The 24,230-nt window shown below is 38.5% G+C and overlaps 1 protein-coding gene across 2 annotated transcripts; it reads left to right on the forward strand.

Annotated features, from left to right (window-relative positions):
* The first annotated feature begins 9 nt into the window (after nt 1–9).
* Nucleotides 10–22,632, forward strand: CEP43 (centrosomal protein 43). 2 transcript variants are annotated; one of them, XM_083605939.1, is made up of 13 exons: nt 10–143; nt 2,603–2,656; nt 3,418–3,472; nt 5,320–5,408; nt 5,928–6,065; nt 6,228–6,311; nt 10,798–10,854; nt 15,490–15,707; nt 16,845–16,951; nt 18,750–18,812; nt 19,103–19,136; nt 20,025–20,118; nt 21,744–22,632. In XM_083605939.1, exons 1-13 carry the CDS (start codon nt 57–59, stop codon nt 21,816–21,818), a joined length of 1,155 nt encoding a protein of 384 aa, XP_083462065.1. In that variant the 5' UTR covers nt 10–56; the 3' UTR covers nt 21,819–22,632. The 2 variants fall into 2 exon arrangements, with proteins under 2 accessions (XP_083462065.1, XP_083462066.1); XM_083605940.1 differs by lacking the exon at nt 10,798–10,854.
* Nucleotides 22,633–24,230: the final 1,598 nt, after the last annotated feature.

Genomic DNA, 24,230 nt, shown 5'->3' on the forward strand with positions numbered 1-24,230 from the left:
TGCGGGGGCTCGTCTCGTCACTAGCTCAGTTTAGGCGGTTGTCAGGGAGAAGCAAGATGGCGACCGCGACGGAGGAAGACACGGAGCTGAGGGATCTCCTCGTGCAGACGCTGGAGACGAGCGGGGTGCTGAATAAAATCAAGGTGAGGAGCTGGCGGAGAGCGGGACGGAGGCTTTATGGGATGGAGGGGAGCGCCTCAGAAGTGCGTCGGCGTATGCCCGCCTGACGCCGGGAGAGGCGTGCTGTGCGTGGAGGTGCTGGTGGCGCGGCCCTCGCGAGAGAGCGGGTCGACACCAACGGCGCTAACGGACTCCCAACTGTCATTCCCGCCCTCTGGACAATGCCGCCTAGGCAGAAGTGTCGCGCGTTGCCTTTTGCTTCGTGGCGCATGCGTGGAACTCCTCCTGAAGCAATAAGAGGGTTGGTTGGTGGTCAGGAGAACATAACGGAGAGACTTCCTGCCCCGGAACAAAGGCCTGTCCCGCAGTGGCCAGCCAGGTGCTCCTGAGAAGTCCATAAAGCAGGACGTGGGAACTTTCTTTCCTGCTGTTGCTCCCCAGCATCTGGTATCCAGAGGCATACTATTTACTGATTTCTCGATTGATAGCCTTATGCTCCAGTCCTCTTTACAACCCATTTAAGTTGGTGACCATTCCTACGTTTGGTGGAAGCAAGTTCCACAGTTTAGCAGTGCTGTGTGAAAAAGTCCTGACACCATTAAACTTTATTGGGCGATCTGAGTTCTAGTATTATGAGAAAAGGAGAGGATGTATTTTCGTGCTTTTTCTGCAGCATGTGTAATTTTATAAACTTTTCGTTCTCCCCGTTCTCACCTTTTGCTAAAAAGATTGGGTGACCAGAACTACACAAAGTATTCACAGTGTGAACATAACATAAACTTTTAACGAGGCATTACAATATTGGCACTTTTAGTCAATATTGGACGCAGTGCTACTGTCCCAGTCTTCTCTTTACCAGGCTAAACATGTCCAACTCCCTCAATCATTCCTCATAAGGCTTGGTTTCCAGACCTTTGATCATCTTGGTTGCCCTCCTTTGCACACACATTCCAGCTTGTCAATATCCTTCTTAAATTGTGCCAGTTCACTCATATTGGGGAGTTCGTTTTGGAGCTCCTCCCAGTCCCTCTTTGGTTTTGCTACCCTATCTCTAGATAAGTTATGAACACCACAGTGTGCACTTTTCTAAACTTGCACTGTAGGTTTTAAAATGACAAAAAACTGACTCTTTAAATTGATCTGAGGTCGACACCTACACTTCATAAGCTGCACTTAAAGCTCAAGCTGAGCATACCCTGACCCTGGCCATACTTCTGTTTGTTGATTCACTTTTTCACTTTAGCTTGGTCTGCGTTTTCGTTCTTTACAGTGTAGAAGTAGGAGGGATCACTGATATTTAATACATAGTTGTTAGAATGTTTACTGTCAGACAGGCAGCATAGACAGTTACATGACATATATTAGCTAGAATGTATAGCATTTCCCCAAGACACGGGGTATATGCTTTCCAGTGGCCTTATGGCATTGTTATTTGGAGTTTGATCACTTCTCTCATTCTTTGGGATTACACACACATTACCCTCCAAGAAAAAGGTTTATAGATCTTTGTTCTGCAATGATAAGTTAGCACAGTCATTTACTTGGGTTCATTTTTCAGAAGCGGAAGCAATGTGTGGCAGAGTCTTACCTTGCATCATGAGACTGTTCACTGATTCTTAAATAGTTGGGTAATTTGCTGTGTAGAGAGGGTAGGCATGAAGTGAATGTCCCTAGATGGAGTAGGAGAGAAGGGGTGTAGGATTTGAATTATGGATGAGAATGTGTCAGTAGAAAATGAAGACCCCCAACAGATGGAGCCTGAAGAAAGGAAACCAATCCCATGGGTTAAAAAACTTTATTTTTTGCCAATTATTTTTATTGATTTTCTAAATTCCAACCCAATCTTCACAAATTATACCAAACCAATACAATTTTGATTAAATGACTTCCCACTTGCCTTTGTTGATGTGACCTTAGCTTCTAATATTACTGTGTTAAGTATTTTACATTATCTCCAGTTACAATCCATTACCCCAAATTATCCCTGTCAGCTGTATTTTTAGCCATTTTCAGTTGTGTTGAAACATTACTTAAAGCATTTACATACTTTTGTAAAACTTCAAGTGAGTTTGTTGTCTGTTTGTATGTTGCTTTGGATTGCCCTGGGCAACATAAAGCAACTAACAAATTAAATTAATAAAAGAATGATATCGCTCCAAGTTCTAAACTGGCCACTTTGTACAATGTGCAAAGGGTAAGTAAATAGAAAATCTGTGTCCCCAGACCCTTTCATGAGTATTGCAGGTTGACTTGAACACTTGAAGTGTCATTCACATGACTTAAGTGCTGCTATGTGGTTTTCTGTGTTGTAGTTTAAATGATGGAGATACTATATCCCTAACCATACTTCTGTGTGAACAATGTTTCTGTGTGTAGTAATAAATTGGACCCTTCTGTGTGAGGTTTGTCTTGGTATCTAGTTTTCTTAATATATAGTTGCAAAATGCTATACATTTATACAAATGCTGGCTCTCTGTTACAGGCAGAATTGCGAGCAGCTGTATTTTTAGCACTAGAAGAGCAAGAGAAAGTAGAGGTAAGGAGCTGCTAAAACAATGAACTTTTCATTTCATATAGATGTAAAAAAGCATTAAGAAGCATAATAGAATCCTGTGTGACCTCACAACACAAGTTTTAGGGAGTCGAACAAGTGTTCCTCATTGCTATCCTTGGAAGCCAGCCTTCAGGTAGAAGTAGAATCACTGAGTTATTGCAGTTTGTGTTACACCTATGTCTTGGCTTGTGGGTCTTATTTGTTCAAGCATCCTAAAGTCTAACCAACTGTTTCTGTCTCCCAAGGTAGACAGTATAGTTTGAGATGCTGAACTCTAGGGCTACTGCTGCAAATTGAAAGAAGGAGGGGGAAACACTGTGTGCTTTCTGCTTACTTTAAAGTCTACAGCTGATGGAAGCCAAATGCTCCAGAAAAAACAGGGTGTTGTTTCCCTAGCCTTTGGCATCATCAAGTAGGTAAAGAATGAGTCAACAGTAAATAAAATGGTGCTGCTGCTGTCAACTTACTTCCATAATTGAAATTTCAAACTTTGTGTATTGTTGCACAAAACAGAGCATTGGTTATTATTTAATGTTTTATAGTGCTCTTTTCTTCCTAGAATACCCAAGTTCAGCTTGGTTTGGGCATTCAAAATTAATCACTGCCAAATTCTGGTACTGTATGATACAGGCTTGGCTTCACCATGAGGATGCATAAGCATTCATGTATATATAGATAATTGTTATCTACCTGTTTTATATCTCTGTCTGTAATCGTTAATTGTTATTCTCATTTTTTGACAGAACAAAACACCTCTGGTAAATGAAAGTTTGAAAAAGTTTTTAAATACAAAAGATGGTAAGCTCTGTCTCTGCTAGTTAAAGATACCATATATATTCCCAATTAATGTGTGGACACTGATGCAGATCAGTGAGGGAGTTTCTGTGGTTCTTTGGTGATGTAAACAGGCTTAAATCACAACAGGAGATATCATTACAGTACTGTTCAAAGATGGCTCATTGCAGTGGGAAGTAGATGTACAGCAAACGGGTTAGCCTGTCCTTCCATAGATAAAAGCAAGCCATAGACAATTTCTGGTTAGTTCAGAGCAAGGTTCACTAATGTAGAAGGCAGAACATTCTGCAGTCTGTTGTCCAGGGAGTTTTTAAAGGCCTCATCTACAACTGATGCCACTGCAGCTAACTGTGTCTGATGTTCTTACTTGCTTACCTTCTGTTTTTTCTTTGCCCTTTTTATAATCCTCTGCTTCTTTTTATGCTAGAATTTTCCCAAACAAGGGCTTCTCCAAATTCTGTTAACTTTGCATCATCCATCTTAATTTAGTTCAAATTCCATCTTGTCAGCATTTGGTTGACAGAATCTGCAAATTCTACACTTTGCTATACTTTTGTTGGCTGCAAGTATAAGCATAAAACTTCAAGCAGTTTCAGAGTGAAAGTTTTGCTCATGCCAGACCTTTGAATTATAAAACTGGAGGAAGAGAAACTAAATAGGAATTTGTAAGTGGATTAAAAGCTGTACTTGGACCTGGTACTTTTCTGTATGTTCTTGAGCAAATCATTCTTGCTTCTGCCTATGTAAAACAGGAATAGTAAGCTATCAGGATTGTTGTATTGTGTAAAGAACACAAAGATTGTAAAATATTTTGAAGATTTAAAAGGCTTAATAAATCCTTTATTCATTATAACCCAAACTCAATTGAACGACATAGCTTTACAGTTAAAGGTCAGTCTCAGCAACCTCAGTGGAAACAAGACTGCACTTCATATTTAAATGTAGGTTATAGCAAGTTTGCAGAGTGATTATTTGCCACATTTGGGAAATGGATGTTTCCAGGGAAATGTGCTTAGTTGAATTGCTAACCAATAATTGCTAGGGTTTTAGGCCTGAAGTAACTTGGAATTTACAGAAGTGTGTGTGTCCGAAATAAGACTTTAGTTTCTAGAAGATGTAAAATGGGTGGGGAACTGAATCTAGCCTACGGATCAGATCCCTGATTGCCCCACACACAACCCATGAGTCAACTTTGATAAGTGCACAGGACCTAAAATCTAAACTCTTTAAGCATTTAGGAACTTGTATATGACATCAAGTGTGAGGCAGGTGGGTCTGGTTTGTGGGGAACTGCCTTAAAGGCCAAATTTAGACCCATACTGGGCCACATTAGACCCATGGGTCAGAGGTTCCCCACTGCTGGTGTAAAGGGAAGTCCTCCCTGTCTTTGTAGCCCTTCATAAAAGAGTGTTTCAGAGTATATGACTTACATAGTACTAGCCCTTCCTCCACCTATTTCTCCTTTCTTCCTATTTTCCCGTTCTCAAGTGTAGTTTCACTACCACTGGATCTTCCTTTCCTTGTCTACCTTCAAAATAACCATGCAATGAAAAGGGTTCCCTTGCCTAGAATTTCCTTACTGTTCCCCTGTCCCTGCCCAGCCTCACTACATTTAGGTTTTAATTTTGAATGCCAGTTTGTTTGGGAGCAATTGTTGAAGAAATTCAATGAAATATAGGAAGACTTGTTTATTTACAAACAAATTCATTATTGAATGCCCAAAGCATTTTTTCACTTTATCATACCTGTTTTGTAAAAAGTACCACTTAACTCACATTTCAACTGAAAACGTTAATAGTGAGTGCAAATGCTGTACAGGAAAACCAAATGTGGCTCATTTCTTTTTGTAGGTCGATTGGTGGCTAGTCTGGTTGCTGAATTTCTTCAATTCTTCAACCTTGATTTTACTTTGGCTGTCTTTCAGCCTGAATCAAGCACAGTAAGTAAGCATTTTAATCATTATAACAACACATTAGAGAATAAAACATTACATTCATTTTAATTCTTATAACAACACATAATATAATAACACATTTAATCATTATAATAACACATTATAACACAGTAATTTGGCCAAAATGCTTGAAATTGTCTCATCCTCAATTTTGTCCCAAATTTCATTTTTCTGCATCATCTCTCCAGTTCATTAGCATGTTTACTTAGGAATAGACATTGCACACAGTGGGGCTTACTTCTGATTTGACATGCATAAGACTGCAGTGCTAATCTGATTCTCCCCCTCCCCCCAAAATACAATGGAACACTGTTTAAACCTTTGGTTCTGCTTTTGAATAAATGGGGGGAAGATATTAAGAACTTTAACTTGAATGTCGTGCTCATGCACTTTAGGGACAATTTCTTTTTCTGTCAGTCAGCTGTCAAATCTTGAATTTGAGAAAGAACAATTGTGTAAAATATATTGTGTTAATGGCCTGGAATGCTTTATGCTTATTTTTAGTTAAATGGGCTTGAGGCTCGAGAGAATTTAGCACGGGACTTGGGAATTATAGAAGCTAAAGCTACAAAAGAAGGGCCCTTACTGCTGGAAGTGATCAGAAGATGCCAGCAGAAGAAGGGAGTGTCTAACTTTGGAGAGGTAAGGATTTTGAAAATGTGTAGTATTTTAGTTATACTAACTTTCTTAATAAACTGTTTATCTTGATGTAGGCATGCTAAACAAACTATGACAAGCAAATTAAATGTTTAAATTTTGGTGTGTTTAAAATTGTTTATTTTCTATTCTAAAACTATTATTTAGGTAGCCCCTATAATATCTGATGGTATACATTCTCCTCCAAAATCATCAGATGGAAGATCTAACATACACTCATTGCCAAGTAAGGTAAGTCAGAGTACTGGAATTAAGCTTAATATTATTTGAGAAGCAGATTTTCAACTTTCAGTTTTTTTCTCTGTTCATTCTTGTCTATCAAGTCTTTCATTTTGATAATAGACCCTGTTTGACTTTCTAAACAGGAAGTAAGATATCGGGGAATGATAAAGGCAGATAACTGTTTAATGAAATAAAACCATAATCTGATGGGATGCAGGTATAAATTAGAAAGAAGTTGGAATGTGATATTATAAAACTAGAATGACAATGTGTGATGTGCAATTTTTGTTGCTACTTCATTTGAGAAGCAGAGCATGAATAGCTGAAAAGTTCTACTGCTTTTCTCCCACACTCCTGCTGCTATGCTGTAGATAAACAAGCCAAAGTCTGGATGGCCATGTGATTCATATCCAGGCATGTGGTTTATCTGAAGGAAACAAAAGGTTACAAGTGTAACCAAAGTTTGTGCTTGGCTTATTGTTCATGGTTTGTTTGGTGAAAACCAACCACAAGCACAGGTTCAGCTGATATAACAATCAAGGCTCTAGCTTCTTTTGTCTATGCTAGGAGAGAGAAGGAGCACTGCAGAAACTTTTGTTTTAAGTTGTGGTTTAATGTGATCTGCAAACTAGGCCATTGAAACTTAATGTTGGGGGCAGCCTGTACCAGCTTTGTTTACTTAAGGTTGCTTACCTGATTTGAATATTGTGGATTTATTGAGTTACCTGTATTTACCTTGCTACTTAATAAATTGGGCAAGCCTGTACTAACAAGAGTTTGGCATACTTGCTGGGGAAATTAGTTTTGTAGACCATATGGACCATATGTGACTTGTTTATTTTCATATTTGTTCTTGTTTGTTCCTTGTATCAGATAAGGAAGGTTAGATTTTTAGTAGTGTTGATTTTTTCCTTTTCCTAGTATCAAATTACAACTTAAGCAAAAGAACCATGGTGGCAGCAAGTTTGATTTTGTAAAGGTATCAGTGTTACTCTATGTAACCTTGGTTGTAGGAGCAAACAGATTTAATGAGATACATGTCTGCGGGTAGAAGACTAACTGTTGTTGATTGGCTTTGTGTTTCTAGTAGTTTTAGCAAAAGAACAAGAATATGGGGAGCCTCAAAAGAAGCAATCTCTATTTAGAAACACTTCTAAGGAGTGTGCCAATACAAAAAAGGAGGTATTGACTATCCAGCAGAATATTAAGAAGAATTTTCACCCTTGATTATCTTGATTAAAGCTTTACATTGTTAGAAGAGTTACTGTTAGAAGAGTTATTCATACATTGTTAGAAGAGTTATTCTTTGCAACTTCTTTGCTTTTCTGTTTTCTACCTTGTCCCAAGAGACTCATGTTTCTTAACCAGATTCTTGCTTATTTTAATAAAGACTGAATAAAGAATGCTATACATAGAGAAGTACTGGACAGAGGTAAACTAACTGAAAGAATAGTGACTCCATGAATGGATCAAAAGTAGTATGCCTCTGAATACCAGTTGCTAGAAGCCTCGTACTTCCCTTAGGCATCTGGTTGACCACAATGAGAGCAGGATACTGGATTAGGTGGCTTGATGGCTCCTTACCCATCTAGTCCACCATTCTATTTCCAGAGGCCAGGTGCTTGGTTCTTGATCTGCTGGAGAAAGTATTTAAGTACAAATGAGGATTCTTCCACCTCTCTTTGGGGAGCATTGGGGTTGCAAGAGAAAATACCAGAGGGCAATAAGACGATCAGGTCATAGAAATCATCTGTTTTGTAGGTGACAATAAAAAACTGGCATGAACTGGTAAGACATCTGCTGGTGTTGCTGTGGAACAGAGAAAATCCTCTTACCGGCTAAACAGTTGCAGTAGCTGTGGTTAAAACAGAGAGATTATGTATTCAGTGTAGCTATTATCGCTACTGATGTGATGGTGAAGAGCAAAAGGTACCTTTGTTTTAGCATGAATGAGCTGCTTGTAGGACAGAGAACAGAGATGACTTTGTCTATATGTAGAAACAACATTGCAGAGAGAACTTCTGCCACTTACTTCATCAGTGAAGTGGGGCCCTGAACCCAACCACACTCTGATGTGTTGAACAGTAATGTGTGCCTTCCTGTAAGTTAATGTTGTTTTATGTCACTCGGCATCAATAACATTTTCCACCATGTATGCATGTCTCAGAAAGCTGTTGCCAATCCTGACTCCCTAGTGCAATGCATTGTTTAATGTTTCTGTTTGCATACATTACAACATTGGAAAGTACATGTTAACAATTTGTCACGCAGCCCAAAGTCTTTGTTAATTTCTTGGAACACTTAAAGTAGCAGCTGTTTGTTCTAGCTTTGGAGAGTTCCTTTTATGGGTTCCATTACCTGGATTAGTCCCACAGCATCATTTCATATGAATCTTCCTTTATTGGGGGCAAGAGGATAAGCTGGATGAATTGGCCCTTTCTTAAATCTAGGTGAAAACTGTTCTCCGCACAATGCCTTGTGTGATCCAAAGTTAAAATCTTGACAATACCTGTTTTCTTTTTTAAAGGCAGTTTGTTGAAGAGTAAATATTGAAAGCAAGGTGGCAGTATATTCACAAAAATGCACTCCAAGTCACTTTTTTAAGGTTTCTAAATGATTATAGCTAATAATACAGAACTTACTTCCAGTGCTTGGCTAATCATTTGGGATCACAAGAACTATTAAACTTAACAATGTGCTAGTAATGTTTTTCTGAAGATAAAATGTTTTAGTGTTGTTTTGTGAGGACACTGTTGTGGATAGTTGTAAGAAGATTCTTTTGAATCTTGTAAGAAGATTACAATTGATGGCTGGCTACCTTTTGTTAGGCTGCTGGGCAATACTAAAGTGTTTGTTTTTGTTTGTGTGTTTTAAATGATGTATTTCTGAACATTGCTAAAAATGACTAATGGTCAAAAGGAGACTCATAATGGTACTGTCTGTGTTGAGAAACTGGAATATGATTTTGATGTCACATGCTAGAACTTTGTGGTTTGCTAAATTATACTAGTTTAAAACTATTTTAACTGGCATGACTTCCCACAATGAAAATGCTTTGTTCAAGGTGTATAAGTAATAATTGTAAAATCTGCATACTGGCTGTGGTCTCATTTAAGGTTTCAGTCTGAGTCTTTAAGCACAAGTTGCACATCTGTGAACAGAATTCTGTACATAGCAGCAGAGGTTACATGACTCACGGCATTTGAATCCTACCAAGTGCTTACAGTCTTCCTAGTAGATAAATAAATTGTCCTGTATAGAGATGTAAAGCAACCAATTTGTTTTCCTCAGGGGGAAATTGAAGTAGTACTACTTCCTTATCAAACCTACATATATTTTATTACTTTTCACAACAAAATATCACCTTTTATAACTTAGCATATAAAATTGTACTCTTTGGCATTTTTATGGAACTTGCACACTAATCCAATGCTCATTTACTCATATGTAAAACCCACTCTTTGATTAGTGTAGCTTACAGCATCAAAAGTATAAATGCCTTAATTTTATGCAAGCAAAATGGTGAATGAACCCAGTACTCAAGAAAGAGAACTGCACTGTATGTTACCTAAACAGTGTGCACAGAACTTTTGCCATCTGAGAAATAAATAAACATTGAAAATAGAACCACAAATATTGTTGTAAACAGCATATACAAAATTGTTTCATACAATCACAGTATTACAATCTCTTAGTTTATTTGGATACTGAGTTAAGCAATACATGACACATTTGAATGTTTATAGGTACAGTATACACAAGTATTCTCTAATTATTTAGATGATTTTATGTAAATCTTCATAGTGCACATCTTTTGTAAATTAAACCTGTATTAAAGCATTTCACTCATTCCAAAATTTCAGGAGAGCTTCTTTTCAGAATTTACCAAAGTTTCCAATTTTTCTTTCCTCGTGACCCAGGCTTTCATATCTCTGATCTTTTATCTAGAAGGTAGACTAGGTAATGAAATGAAATGCTGTAGAAGTAGAAAATGCATCTCTCTTAAAAGGAGAAATGGTAGCTGCTCTCTAATAACACTGAATGTATTTCTTGTACTATTCCAAAAAGTATATCCAAGTATAGAGGACATACTCAAAATAGTTGTTTCACTTCCAAATATGAATGCTAAAATTTTACATGTGTGCTGGGGCAGTGTAAGCAAAGCGTGGTGGAACACAGAATTTTTTCCTGTGGCAAGAAACTGAAAAGAAAATTTTGTAGATTATAATGCTTATGAAATTTATGAGACTGATTCATCACATCTCTTACCATATTTCATTTGAAGCCTGTGATGATTTTTAAATAGGTGGGAGGTGACAGCTCATGAAGTAATCTACTGGTCAAGCAGAAAGAGAATGTTGATTAGTAGGCAAGGCTTTTAATCGGGTTTTTAGAGTGATAGCATAGATCTAACTCAATAATCTAGATTTCACATAGCATAACCCACATATAATTTGTTTTCATTTTTGTGCCGTTATTTTATTCTTGTGCTCAGATACCAAGGTATAAAGGACATCGTAAACAGAAAAGGTGCTTGGACACAACTGAGCAGGTAAAATGCATGAGGAGAAGAAACTGACAGGTGCTTGTAGTTCTACCTTTAAGAAAGAGCAGCTTGCACTAAAAATCATTGCAACTGACTCATGGCATCCGGTAAACTAACTCCACAAATAGGTAGATGTAACACAGACTCTGAGGCACAATATTAATTACATTATGTAAATTTAATGCAAAGCTTATTAATAAGCTTTACCTATCTTTATGGAGCGGGTGCTTGCTTGCCTGCCCTCCTTCCTGCATTTTATGACTCTCCATACAGTTTTTGTATCAAAAGGTCACATCTTTGGATTCCAAAACTTTAACAATTAGGTTTTTTGACACAATTTCATTCAGTAATGTTACTACTGTATATTGTTAGTTCTTGGTTAACTGAAGGCCAGTTCACACATTAACTCATGAAATTAAACCCTTTCTTACCCACTTGGAATTCTGAATGTTTCTACATACCAAATATGACTTTAAAATTTGAAGCATTTGCCTGACCTTCACTTTGCTGAGGATAGAGGACCCGATAATTTCCCCCCATCAAAGTGAGGGGCAGGCAAGCAGCTGAGGACTATCTAACTTTCCCTGCATAAAGGGAGAACCTTTAGGATTCCAACCAGGCAGAGCAGGGCTGACTTACCTGTGGTTGCTCATTAAACATAGCGTGTACTGGTGCTGAGATAATGGAGTGTATATCTTGGATAATCTTGAGTGAATTACTTTATCTGAAACATTTCAATTTGGCTGTTAGGATGTTTGGACCTGTCCCTTATACAAAAACAGCTTTGTGGCAGAGTTGCAATTAAGATTTCAGGGAATAGCCACCCATTTCCTGTTTCACTTACTTGAATACAGTACTGCTGCTCCTCTGCTCCACCCCCAACCTTGTGCATCTTTTGAAAGCCAGTCCAGAAGGCATGAAGAGAGCTAGGAAAGGATGCTTTTGGTGGTTTGCTGTTTTTCCTATGAGATAGCTATCATATTCCCTTCCTTACCCTGTCCTGAAGGAATGGAGAAGGCAAAGACTACACCATCAAGTAGTGTATTTATTTTATTTATTTATTTGCATATAAAGTCTATAAGCCTTCCTGTAACAGAAGCTATTGGGAGATTAACAAGATAAAAAATGAACACAATTACAATTGAAATGTGGTAAAAAGCAGATAATAAAAACAGGTATCAAGTCTAAGGACAGATCACACCAAAATAGAAAGCAGAGAATCAAAAACTGGAGCACTAAATCACATAAAACAAAGGGATAAAGTCTACAAAGTGTAAAATAACCCAAAAATTAAAAAACATGGGAAAATAAAAATGTATTTGCCTGGCACTAAAAATATGTTACAGTAGATACCAACAAAGTCTCTGTAGGGAGACCGTACAACTATCATGGGGCTACTAGCAAAAAACGTATTTTCACGCATAGCTACTACCTATACCTCAATTGGCAGAGTCACTTAGAGCAGGCCTTGGGTTATGAACTGAGGTTCCAGTGCGTGCATATAGGAAAATACCATAAGGTTCTTTAAAGGCCGAGTAATGGATGACTGCACTTGACCTTTAGTTCTTTTTGAAACACTATACTGTCATTGGTCATAAGATGATTTGAGGGCTAGCAGGCATTTGTGGGATTGCTTTTTTAAAGTGTTTCAGCATTTTTTCTATTCTGAAAGCAGATTTTACTTTCAACTGGTCACATCTGCACTGTAATGTAAAGCACATGGCTTCCTCCAAAGAATTGTGGGAACTGACGTTTACCCGCATGCAGACACACTCATACACAGAAAACCCTTAACAAACTACAGTTCCCAAGATTCTTTGAGGAAAGCCATGTGCTTTAAATGCATGGGGTGGATGTGACCTAACTCTGAACCAGCTTCACTGGTGTGTATTCATGATGAAACTAGACAGTCCCCAGCTTTGTCTTTGCCTCCTATTGTGTGAATGCTGGTGGGGTGGCGGGGGACATTTGCATGTGTGCAGCGATGCTTAACCTTTCTTCCACGCTGTGATGCTTTTCTATTTTTTATTAGTTTCTAATTTGTTCTTAAGATTATATTTCCCTGGATTCATTATGTCACCTCCACTATTCTATAAGCTGCCTTGAGCAGTTTTTAATGAAAATGCAAGATAGAAATATTTTAATAAATATATCAGTTGGACAGATAAGCAGAGGAAACTGCTTTATACTGAGTCTGACAATTGGTACACCCAGCAGAATACAGCTTACACTGTGTAGCAGTGGCTGTCCAGAATTTCAATTGGGGTTTTTCTAAACCCTACCTGAATATGCCGGGGGTGGAACCTGGAACATTTTGCATGCAAGGCACATGCTTTAGCACTGAGCTGTGGCCACTGCCTTCTCATTTGCAACCTTTTCAGTGGCCATTTCCCCCTTATTGCCAGATCAAAGATAAAAAATAGGCCCCCAGCTGAAGAATTGGGAAGGAATGATAGGTGGGGGGAAGGTAAAGGTTAAGCACTCCTATCCTCTGATAACTGCACTAGAACCCACCTTAAAACCCCTCCCCAATATTGCTATTAACTATATAGCAGGTGTTTGGGGAATGATGTGCCTACCTGTTTGCATTGCATAGTTTTTTTCAGCCTGTAAATCTTTATGGAAGGACAAGGGTTTGGATATCATCCTTCTAGGATGCTGCTACTGAGAAGTGGTAATAGTAATGCTTAGTATTTGTATACCACATTTTAAGTGTTCAGAATAGTTTTTAAGTCATTCATCCAAAGTTGTGATTTGTTTGATTATATGGAAATTTGCATTAGTCAGCCTTCAAAATCTAGATGAAATTTCTCGATGAGCGGTTAATGGCAATTTACCTGCTAGAACTACTAAATTGGTTTCAGAACTGGTTAGAATGAAACTGACATAAATGCTTAACTATAAAATTAATCAGATTACTAATACAAAAATTCTATTCTAAAAAAATTGTAGCTTTGTTGAATTGTGAGAGCCCGAAGAAGAGTTTTTGATACCACACCTTTTAAATTTTTAACTCTAGTACTGTATATGTTTTATATTGGGGTAAGGGACCTGAATTTAAAAGTAATCGCTGACACTCCTTATGCAGATATTGTTGGCATCTGTCTGTCTTGGGAAGAGTGTACCTTTGGAGAGTTTCCTGCTGTGGCTGTAGAGAACAATACAGTAGAGACATATTTTATTACAGGTGGGGCAGATGAAGTCATCTGGTTTTGGTGCTATAGGTGTGCCATGGCATTTCTTCCCTCTGCTTCTTAAAGTGGTCGTTCCTCCTCTGGTCACCACTATGGCTACATGACCTGACTGTCTCCAGGCACTACAATTGTCTGCAAGGGATTCCCATACCAGCCTTCACGTCCCATTTGCAGACATCTTTTTAACACCGAATTGGTCTGCCAGCAGGCCTAGTGCTCCCTGCTATCTTCCATTCTGTGTACATGACCAAACCAGTGTAGATGTCACAGAGACAGGGTTGCAAACATGCTGGGAATGTGGGCTTGGGAGAGCACATCTTTCTTTGACATTTTGTTTTGCCATGTGATGCGGGAAATCTGCCTGACGCAGCACAAATGGAAGGCATTGAGGCATCGCTCCAGGCGGGTGAAAGTTGCCCATGACTCACTTCCATAAAACAGTGTACTCAGTACAGAAGCCTGGTAGACCTTCATCTTGGTATTGGTTGTTAGCACCACATTTTCCCATACCCTTTTGGAGAGGTGAGCCATTGCTGTAGCTGCCTTGCCAATACGATTGTCCAGCTCAACATCGATTGAAAGGTTGCTGGTTATGGTGAAGCCCAGTCTACCACCTCAAGCATGTGTCTGCCTATGCTGATGTGTGGAGTGCTGGCTTGGAATGCTGGCAATGTCCTGACCCATCAGGCTGATAATGAGGTGGAACTCCATGCAGGCTTGGGCAAAATGGTTGGTGGAGATGTGGAAATAAATTTACCAGTCTTATGAATGAAAAATGATACTGCTGTTTTATTGAGTACTGCGTTTTATTTATTTTGCTTCTATTAATCTGGTAATTTTAGGTTGAAGTCCTACATCTATTTAACCTTGGATTTAACTCCATTGAAGTCGTTGGGCTTTAGGATGGTACTTAATACTTCTTCTAGATAATGTTTTTATGTTGCCTTGGATGCTCATGCAGTGTAAGGGTTATATATCCCATATAAAATGAAGCTGCCAAGTAAGTGTGTTTTAGGATTATATTGTAAAATTGATTTGGGGCTCAAGTGAGTAGCAAACATCTCAAAACTTTAATAACTATAACTGTTACGGGTTAATAACTATAATAACTCATTAACTTTTTATGGTGTTATTATATGGCATTATTGCTGTAAACATACTTTGATTTTTTTTAATGCTACAGCGGAATACACATATTTAAAAAATAAATAAGTGGGAAACCTTTATCTTTTAAACTTCTTTCTTTACAAGATTGTGAAACTGGCATTTCTGTCTACACATTGCAATCAATTTAACAGATAATTGAAGTTGAAGTTGAAGTGACATTGTGCCTACATGACTATCGATGTACTACTGTATGTTCTTTTTTTGTATAAAAAAATGGATTATAGCTCAAGGGAAGCAAATTATATGACTTGTTTAAGGAAATGGTTTGTTTGTTTTTTAGGTTACTGGAACAAGTCATAGTGATACAAGCATCTTGTCTGGAGAAGCAAAGAGCAAAGGCAGCATTCACTCCTTAGCCAATGAAACAAAACTAATTTCTCAACCAAACAAAGATGTAGATACCAAAGAAAAGAATAATCTAGCAGTAGGAGAAGATGCTGCAGAGGGAGATTCCTTCTTTGATGATCCCATACCAAAACCAGAACAAAGTTATGACTGGTAAATTGAATGAACTACAACTATAAATGTTTCCTTTTGACAATAAAATAGTTAGACGTTTTAGGCTGCAGGATGCTGCACTTTTCTACCTTAGACTAAATAAAAGAGAGGGTTCATGTTTTGCACAAAATGTAGCAGAACAGTTTGTTTCAGTGCCCATAGATTGCCCTTGTGTTTCTCCCATTTACAAAAATCACTTTTTTCAAAAATAAGAAAATATATTTCCTACTTGACAATAGAACCCTGTAATTCAGAAATATTTATATTCATGTCTTTATATATGCAGATGTATTTTGTGATGATGACACCATAATGGCTTCAGTGTGTTTGCAAAGGCTGGCAGTGTCGGGACACCAGTGCTTCAGCTTAGAGAATGATGGATGAAGCCCTGCATGCAGCAGAGCTTCAGAATATTCTGTCTAAAAGTAGCTTTGTGCATCAACTAAGCTGTCCCAGAAACTAAATGGCACTTCGAAACCCACTTCCAACACAAGCCAACACTGATCAAACTCAATGTCACTGCATGACAGAAGTGAGACTTGATCAAGCAGATCTTGGACTAGCTCAGCCCCTCCCTAGTCTTGGAATGCTCTGTTTCAGGGCTTTCTGCGAACTGCTGCCTCCAGGCATCCCACCAGCAGGCAGCCTGCAGAGTCCAGCTTAGCTGGGAGAGGAAAGCAGAAGACACTTCAACCCTGTCTAAAAGTGAACAACAAGCTGATGTATTGAGGGGGGCGGGTGGATTGCTCTGCACACGTGCAAATGGTATGTTGTGCACAGAATATTTTCCTTGAGGCAAGTGGAAAAATTGTAACAACCAAATGGTTGTTATTGCATACTACTTTATACAGGTTCAAGGAATAATCTGATGCCATGTCTGCTTCTGAAGAAAATTTTACTTGAATTCAAAATCATAACATGGTTGATACAGTTTATATTTATATTTACATCTGAATCTCTTCCTCTGGGTTATGTTGATAAAACATCACATGACATAAACAGTTACACTGAAGAGGCTTTGGAATAGGTGAGAATGTGTGCAGAGCTTTTCTTGCCATATCTGGCATCTGGCATTCATGACTCAGTTTGAAGCAGTTAAAAAATGATGTATCTCTCCCCCTTCCCTCCTTTTTAAAGGAAGAATGACTCTATCAAGGAAGAAAATGCTTCTCTTTCTGATGTACCACCTATAAAGACTGGTCTGAGCTCTTTGTCTGGAGCACCTCCTCTAAAAAAGTCTGACAGTAAGTTGTTGAGTGAGAAATTACACTCCCTTGCCCTAAATATTATAATAATCTTGCATTACAAGAGCATACCTTCACTTAGCTTTGTGCTAGATCATTAACTTTCTGGTGTTGTTGTAAACAGTTTAAAGTTATTATTTTGCACCAGAAAAAGAGGATAGGTACCGAGCTGTGATAAATGCTGTGCAACCAGGACTAGTTGGCAAATAGTGATGTAGTGTTCTTGTGCATTGCTGGGTTGCAGCACGTTACTCCCGACAACCAGTTCAGATGCTATAAAGCTAACCTGTGGACTTGCAGAAATTGTTGAATTCCAGTTCCCATCAACTAGCATAGCCAGTGGTCAAGAATGATGGGAAATGCAGTGCAGTAACACCTGGAAGGCCATAGGCTAGTCACCCATTCTGTATAGAATCCATTCAAATTTCTGCGTCCCCCACTTTTCTTGTACATAGGTTCTAATTTATATAGCATGCATCTTTCTTTTATATGATCTGCTGACTATTATAATGGACCCAAAGCAGATTACAATTTTTAAAAAGAATCTGTTCAATCAGCAAAACAATCAAATAACATCTTAGGCACACTTTCATTCTATATTTCTTGGATAGCTATCAGTTTTCAACTGCAACAGTCACCTTTTGTGAAGTAGGAGAATGAATTGGCAAGTATGTTCTCCAGTATTATATGAAGATTGCATTCACATGTCACAGTAAGCTATAAATCATGACTTACTGTGCATAAACAAATCTCACCTGCTTTTTCTTCTCCCTACTCATTGCTAGGATGAAAGAAACCAATATTATTGGCTTGGCATTAAACCAGGGATCATGGTTTATTTCAGTACAAACAAACACAGTCTGTAGCCAAGGTTTTTTCTTGGCTTACTGATCATATTTTGTTTCCTCCCAGTCAATGGCAGTCAGCGGGGCACCTGGCAGACACCTCTCCCACTTACTAGGAGCCAAGAGGCACAGGGAGCTCATGGGGAGGGGGAGCAGGAGAGTCAGATTGGCTCCACCACTGGACCCACACAGTGTTGAGCTCCCCACACCTTGCCCCTTTCCTGCTCAGAAAGCAGTACCGGTGCTTGCTATTCAGAAGCCAGGTGCACAGTGCAGCCTTCACACTAACTGCCACTGCTTCCAGTACAAGCAGGAAGGAGTAGTGAAGTGGCCTCGGTCCAGTATATCTGAAGGAGTATCTCCACCCCCATCGTTCTACCCGGACACTGAGGTCCAGTGCCGAGGGCCTTCTGGCAGTTCCCTCACTGTGAGAAGCCAAGTTACAGGGAACCAGGCAGAGGGCCTTCTCAGTAGCGGCACCTGCCCTGTGGAACACCCTCCCACCAGATGTCAAAGAGAACAACGACTACCACACTTTTAGAAGACATCTGAAGGCAGCCCTGTTTAGGGAAGCTTTTAATGTTTGATGGATTACTGTATTTTAATATTTTGTTTGTTGGAAGCCGCCCAGATGGGCAGGGTATAAATTATTATTATTATCGCCATAATAATAATAATAATAATAATAATAATAATAATAATAATAATAATTTATTAATGGGTGGGGTATAAATAAGTTGTTGTTGTTGTTCATACATAGTAAGCCATGGTTTTTGTCTTATCTTGACATGAGAACATGAGCATAGAAAATCAGCATGGCTGCTCTTATTACCAACATAGCAACTTCACATGTTCACTCTGTCATCTATCTGGTTAACATGCATTTTAAGTAGGTTCTGTAGGAAGCAGGAAGCAGTTACACACTTATGATCTTCCTAACCTCTGTTTTACAGATGCAAACTCAATTTTGAAAGATGTAAAGATGATGAATTCTAAATTTGGATCACTTGAACTAGGCAAGTAGCTCTTCTTCAGAAGGACACCATTAAGAACTTTTTATTGCCACATCTTGTTTGGTAATTGTTCAGACAAAAGATAAAAATTATTTCTATGCATAGATTAATAAGTTTGATGAAATGCTTTGCAGCATGTTAAAAGCTGTTCTAAAGTTACTATTTTTCAGGGGGGAATCCTCATGGTCCTATTTTCATTTTTAAACTAGGTTGATAGCAAACACATCTTTCTAATTAAATACTGTATGTAATTTCAAGTTTTCTAATCCTCAATTTTAATTATTTACAAGCAGGGGATGAAGAGGAATATGCTGATGACTTCAATAGGTAAGAGAAAATTCAGAGTGGTATACTTCAAGCATTTATTTGCATTTGATATAAGTTAAAAAGAATGCCCATTATTTTTCAAAAAGGGTTTTAAAGTTGTGTTTCCATATAGCTATACACCACGCAAGCATTTTTGAACTATTTACTGCTGTTTTATTAATTTCTTGATGTTCTAATACTCTGGGCATGTTCACACATTATGGAAAGTCATGGCTAGTGAACATGCTGATAATTTCCAGTTTGCTCCTTTTTGTTAACAAACCATGATCCTTGGCTTAGTGTTGTGTCTGAGCTGGGGATCATGTTTGTTTCACTCTGCACAAACCTTTGCTTCAGGTAGTGATTTGTTTGGAGTGAAACAAGACCCTGATCCCTGGTTCAGATGTAACACTAAGCCAAAGATCATGGTGTTTTTCTCCAGCTTGCTAGTAGAAAGGAGTAGAGTAAAAGCTATCTACATGTTCAACATAAACTATTAGCCATTGATTACTGTGACATGAACGCAGCCAATTATGTGCTTCCAATTTTGATGTGTGAAAATATTTTTTTTTTAATGAGCTATCTTGGTTGGTTCTTGAAGTCAAGTAAATATACACTTCCTTAAGTGATCACATGGCACCCACAATTCTCTATAGAATCACTTTGTGGGATGCGGGGAGCTCCATGTAAGTCACTGGCACTTTGAAGTAACGACTCCTGGTATTTGATGAATTTACCTTACTGTAGGATCTTTCAAGCAGTTTAGCCCACACGAAACTTTGAAATTCAACATTTTATTTATTAGGTATTTAGAAATGTTTCTCGTAGATATTTTAATTTATAAGGTGTTCTTTAACATTAAAGAATAGAGCTTTATTGTTTCCATCTTTTAACTTTTCCTCATGTCAGTACTAGTCATCGGTCAGAGAAAAGTGAAGCCAGCATTGGTGAAGAAATAGATGACATTTCCGTAGAATTAGATGACTTCAATCCTAGTGATAAAGTACGTATATTATACTTTACATCGGGGTGGGCATGTATCCATTTTCATTCTCAGTAGAAAGCTATTTGCATAGAATCCCATTTTTGTATTCTGAAGGTTGCTTGCAAACATATCGTTATTGTGAGAAACTGTTAAGCCAAACAATAGCTGTACCTGTTTGCAACTGTGTTTAAGGGACCCTTGCCAAGTGCCACCTAGTGGGCTGCCTACTTTTAGTGGGATCCTCAGTCCCCAGGCGGTTTACTTGATTGCAGCATGGGTACTCCAAACAGAGCCTGGTGGTTGAGTTTGGGAATCAGCATTTCAATCCCACAATGCCCCAGAGCAACACTACATCAGGGATACTGTGGGAAATTTAACTGATGGCTCTCAGACCTAGTCTTGCAGCACTGATTGGAACACCAGGCAGGGGGATGGGATTGAAGGGCAGGCAAAGGGGAATGGGAGTTCTAGTTCACAACATCTGGATGGTACCACATTAGCAACCCCTGCCCTTTCTCCTTACTGTGCTGAATGAGTAATGTGTGAACTGAGCTCTGCTTAATTTATTTGAATGTAAGATCTCCTTAATAATTGCAGTATATTCTCTATTTGAAGGAGAATGAGAGGTGGAGGTTATGGTTTCAGGGATACCACATATTTCAAGAAGCATAGCACAGTATAGCTCACACATGCTTTTTCCATATGGTCAAAATAAGGGAGGGAGGGGTGGCAGACTCTGAAACATACTGAGATTTTCCCAAGTAACTAACAGTCTCATGTGCACTTGATAAAGATTAATGCTTTTAAGCCTACAGTTCAGGCAACAGAATTATCTGTATGATCTGAATCACTGTTCTCTTACCTCAGGAGTATTCTGTAGCCTCTCTGTATATTAACAAATGCCATTTCATTCTTCATTTTGCTTCAGTAGCAACTATATATTGTAAAAGTTCATTTTTTAATCTTCACTGAGAAGAAATTAATAATGTGTTTGAATATATGAAATTGCTAATATATTTCCCCAACTATGGATGAAATCCATCATCTTGCCAGCAAACACAGTGGAACTTCCCCTTCTTCTCCTTATGCCTGCATCTGCTCCATCCTGCACCACAATCTGCTGCAGAGAGTCTCCCAATCTTCTGGAGCAGATTTTAGGGGCATGCTGTAGGGAAGAAAAGAAGGGGAAGCCCTGTTAGTAGCATTACAATAATAAAATGAACACAAGCATCAGCAGTGGCACAAAGCTTCTAAATATTGATTTTTAAAATATGCTCTCCTTCCTTATTTTACTGGAAATTTAATGTGCTAAAGCTGCTATCCTATACAAGCTTTCCTAGGAACATGTTTCATTGAACTCACTGAGACTTACGTAGGGTTGCCATATGTCCACTTTTTCCAGGACATGTCCTCTTTTTCACAGGTAGAGTCATCATAGCAAATGTGTCCTCTTCTTTGTTCTTTAAAATATGGCAACCCATATAGATAGATAGTGGTGTGTTGCCTCTTGCTCATAGGAAAGTACTTGAGATCTTCTTGATAGGAGTTTTTAATAGAAGATAATGTTTTAAAGAACAGCTTAGCTATAAAATACACTGGATTTTAAACATCAGTTAACATTTTAATATTTTCTTTTCTCCTAGCTTGAAGACTTCACACAAGATTTCACCATTTCTCAGTTAAGTGGTGAAGCAGATTACTTAGAGGATGTTGCATGAGTAGAACAAGCAAAGATCTTAATTTGTTGACTTGAAGAACTTTGTAGACTATATTTTAAGACAATCACTCTGCTGAAATATCCCCTCTCAAATTGTGCCTTGTGTTTCAACAGAAACTCCCCCAACAAACGAGTTGGGAAAAGAGTTTTTAAACTTGTAAGAACTGAAAGAAGAAGTAATTTTGGAGCGTGGTATTGCGGTCTCGTTAAGCTAATTCGTATGTGTAATATGTCAAATATTTCCCAGAAAGATGTCCGTTGCAGGCGACAGACACATCAAGATGCTTGATCTACAAGAATTCATAAGGGAAGAGATCTACAAAACAGATAAACAGCGGCAAACATGGCTTAATGTCATGGCAACCATTTGGCTTTTTGCTGAAGAACAAACAGTATTTGAATTTGCTCTTCTGTTGACCTAATTAAAATTACAGTTTTTGTCTCTTAGCTGTTGAAATTACTTTAGTGGCCAGGAGATATGAACCAAGATCTTCAAAACTGACTCGTTAGATTGCCTAACATGAGGCATATTAAAATACTTTAGTGGCTGAATCATGAATCCCTGTGGTTTCTAGTAAGTTGGTCCCTTGTTGCAACTTAGGTGCTTAGTTTTGCATGGCCAAGATCACTAGGTACTTCTGAAAATTGCAGCTGGAATATGAGCCTTAACTCTAAACTTATTTTTATATATTTAAACATTTGTTATTCTAAGATAGCCTTTTGTTTGTTAATTTAATGAAAGCTATAAATGGTTGTTAGCATGAGGGTTTTTTCTTTGAAACACAGCTTAATACTGAATAAAACTATTCCAAGAAGGACTGTTTTAAAGTTTGGGAATGTTATGTGATGAGAATCCTTCACTTAAAATGATTGCGTGTGTGTGTTTGGTCTTTTCTTTTTTATGTGTGGATTTGAAGAGCATTTAATCTGGGCCTCTCTGAAGTTGTGGATCACACCTCCTGCATCAATTTGAACCTAAATATGTAAAAATGGCAAACATCTAAAGCATCCCTTTGTAAGTTCATTGAAGCCCCCTATGCAAATTAGCTTTCAGTCCTGAAAGTGTGTATATTTGCCTCATTTATTTCAAAGGGACCTGGATGTATGTAACTGCAGAATTGCAGCTTTAGGCTGCAGTTCACCAAAGAGTGACAATACAAAAGCTTCCAAATAAAAGCACATAGGGAGGCTGTGTAGTGGTTGGTGGACTGCATGCTTAATCTCAAATCATGCCCTACCGCAGTGGGACTTGTTTGTGAGCAAATGTATGTGGAAACAGGTTTTAACCGTAAGCTTTGTGAAATAGAGTCACTGATGCAAAAGTTGATACAACTTCAGCAATACCTGCTGCATGATATGTTAAATTAAGTCCTGGTCATTTTGTGAAACTGAAATTAAAAATGTAATTCTTTGGGTACTGTAAAAAAATAACTTTTACATTAAGTAAAAAAAAAAAAAAGATAGCTTCTGTTTGAGCAGCTTGCTTCTTGATATAACAGTTATCCTAACAAATGCCAGTAAGCATTTATTTACTGTATTTGGCAATATACTTTAAGGTTTAAGTCTACAAGCTACTTTCTTAGTAGTAGTTCTGGTAATCAGGACTGATGTGATTTGTCCATTATAGTTGAAGACCTAAATTTCACAATTACAGTGGAACCTCTATTTGTGACCATAATCCGTTCCAGAGGTCCGTCTAGAGGTCGAAATGGGTCTCTGGGAGAGGTGCCGTTGTGTGCAGGCACGGACGATGATTGCCCGCTTCTGTACATGTGCAAACGGCGATCGCCGCTCCTGCGCATGTGCAAACGGTGGCAAACCCACAGGTTACTTCCAGGTTTGCCACGGTCGCAACTTTGAACAACCGTAAGAAGAGGTGATGGTAAGTAGAGGTTTGACTGCAATTGATGTGATAAAGTCTCTACAGCTTGATATCAGTTGTGTGCCATGAATATATGTATTTTTACCATCCTCAGAACAAAATGCAGTAGTATATCTACAGCCCTGACACAAGGGCTAAAGGCTGGAACAAAAACCTTGTGGAGGTGCTTGAGACTAGTAGTGTACAACTCCCCCCCCCCCCCGCCTATCCTTCTGAACCATACACTGCTGTGGTATTCATTAACTGCAGTGGCTGTGTTCTACCCATGTCAGGGGCAGAATGCTGGTGTATGTTGGTTGCTGGGAATTGCAAGTGGGGAGAGTTCAGTTGCAGTCTTCTGTAGGCATCTAGTTGGTCCCTTGGAGAACAGGGTGCTGGACTAGATGAGCCTTGGTATGATCTAGCAGAAGCTTTAATTCTCATTTATTTAGTACCAAAAGACTACCAGCACTGACTTGATAATACTATATTTCTCTATAGCTGGGGGAAGGAGGCAATATAGCAAGGATTCCTTTTTGATGTTACAGTGCG

Source organism: Podarcis filfolensis, assembly GCF_964270895.1.
Source record: "Podarcis filfolensis genome assembly, chromosome: 3".
NCBI lineage: Eukaryota > Metazoa > Chordata > Lepidosauria > Squamata > Lacertidae > Podarcis > Podarcis filfolensis.

Excerpts from the sequence above, each read along its gene's own strand:
- CEP43 (XM_083605939.1), top strand. The coding sequence starts at position 57 with ATGGCGACCGCGACGGAGGAAGACACGGAGCTGAGGGATCTCCTCGTG. Across the intron at positions 3,473-5,319 it reads GTTTTTAAATACAAAAGATG|GTCGATTGGTGGCTAGTCTG; the intron begins GTAAGCTCTGTC and ends TTCTTTTTGTAG. Across the intron at positions 16,952-18,749 it reads TCCTCTAAAAAAGTCTGACA|ATGCAAACTCAATTTTGAAA; the intron begins GTAAGTTGTTGA and ends TCTGTTTTACAG.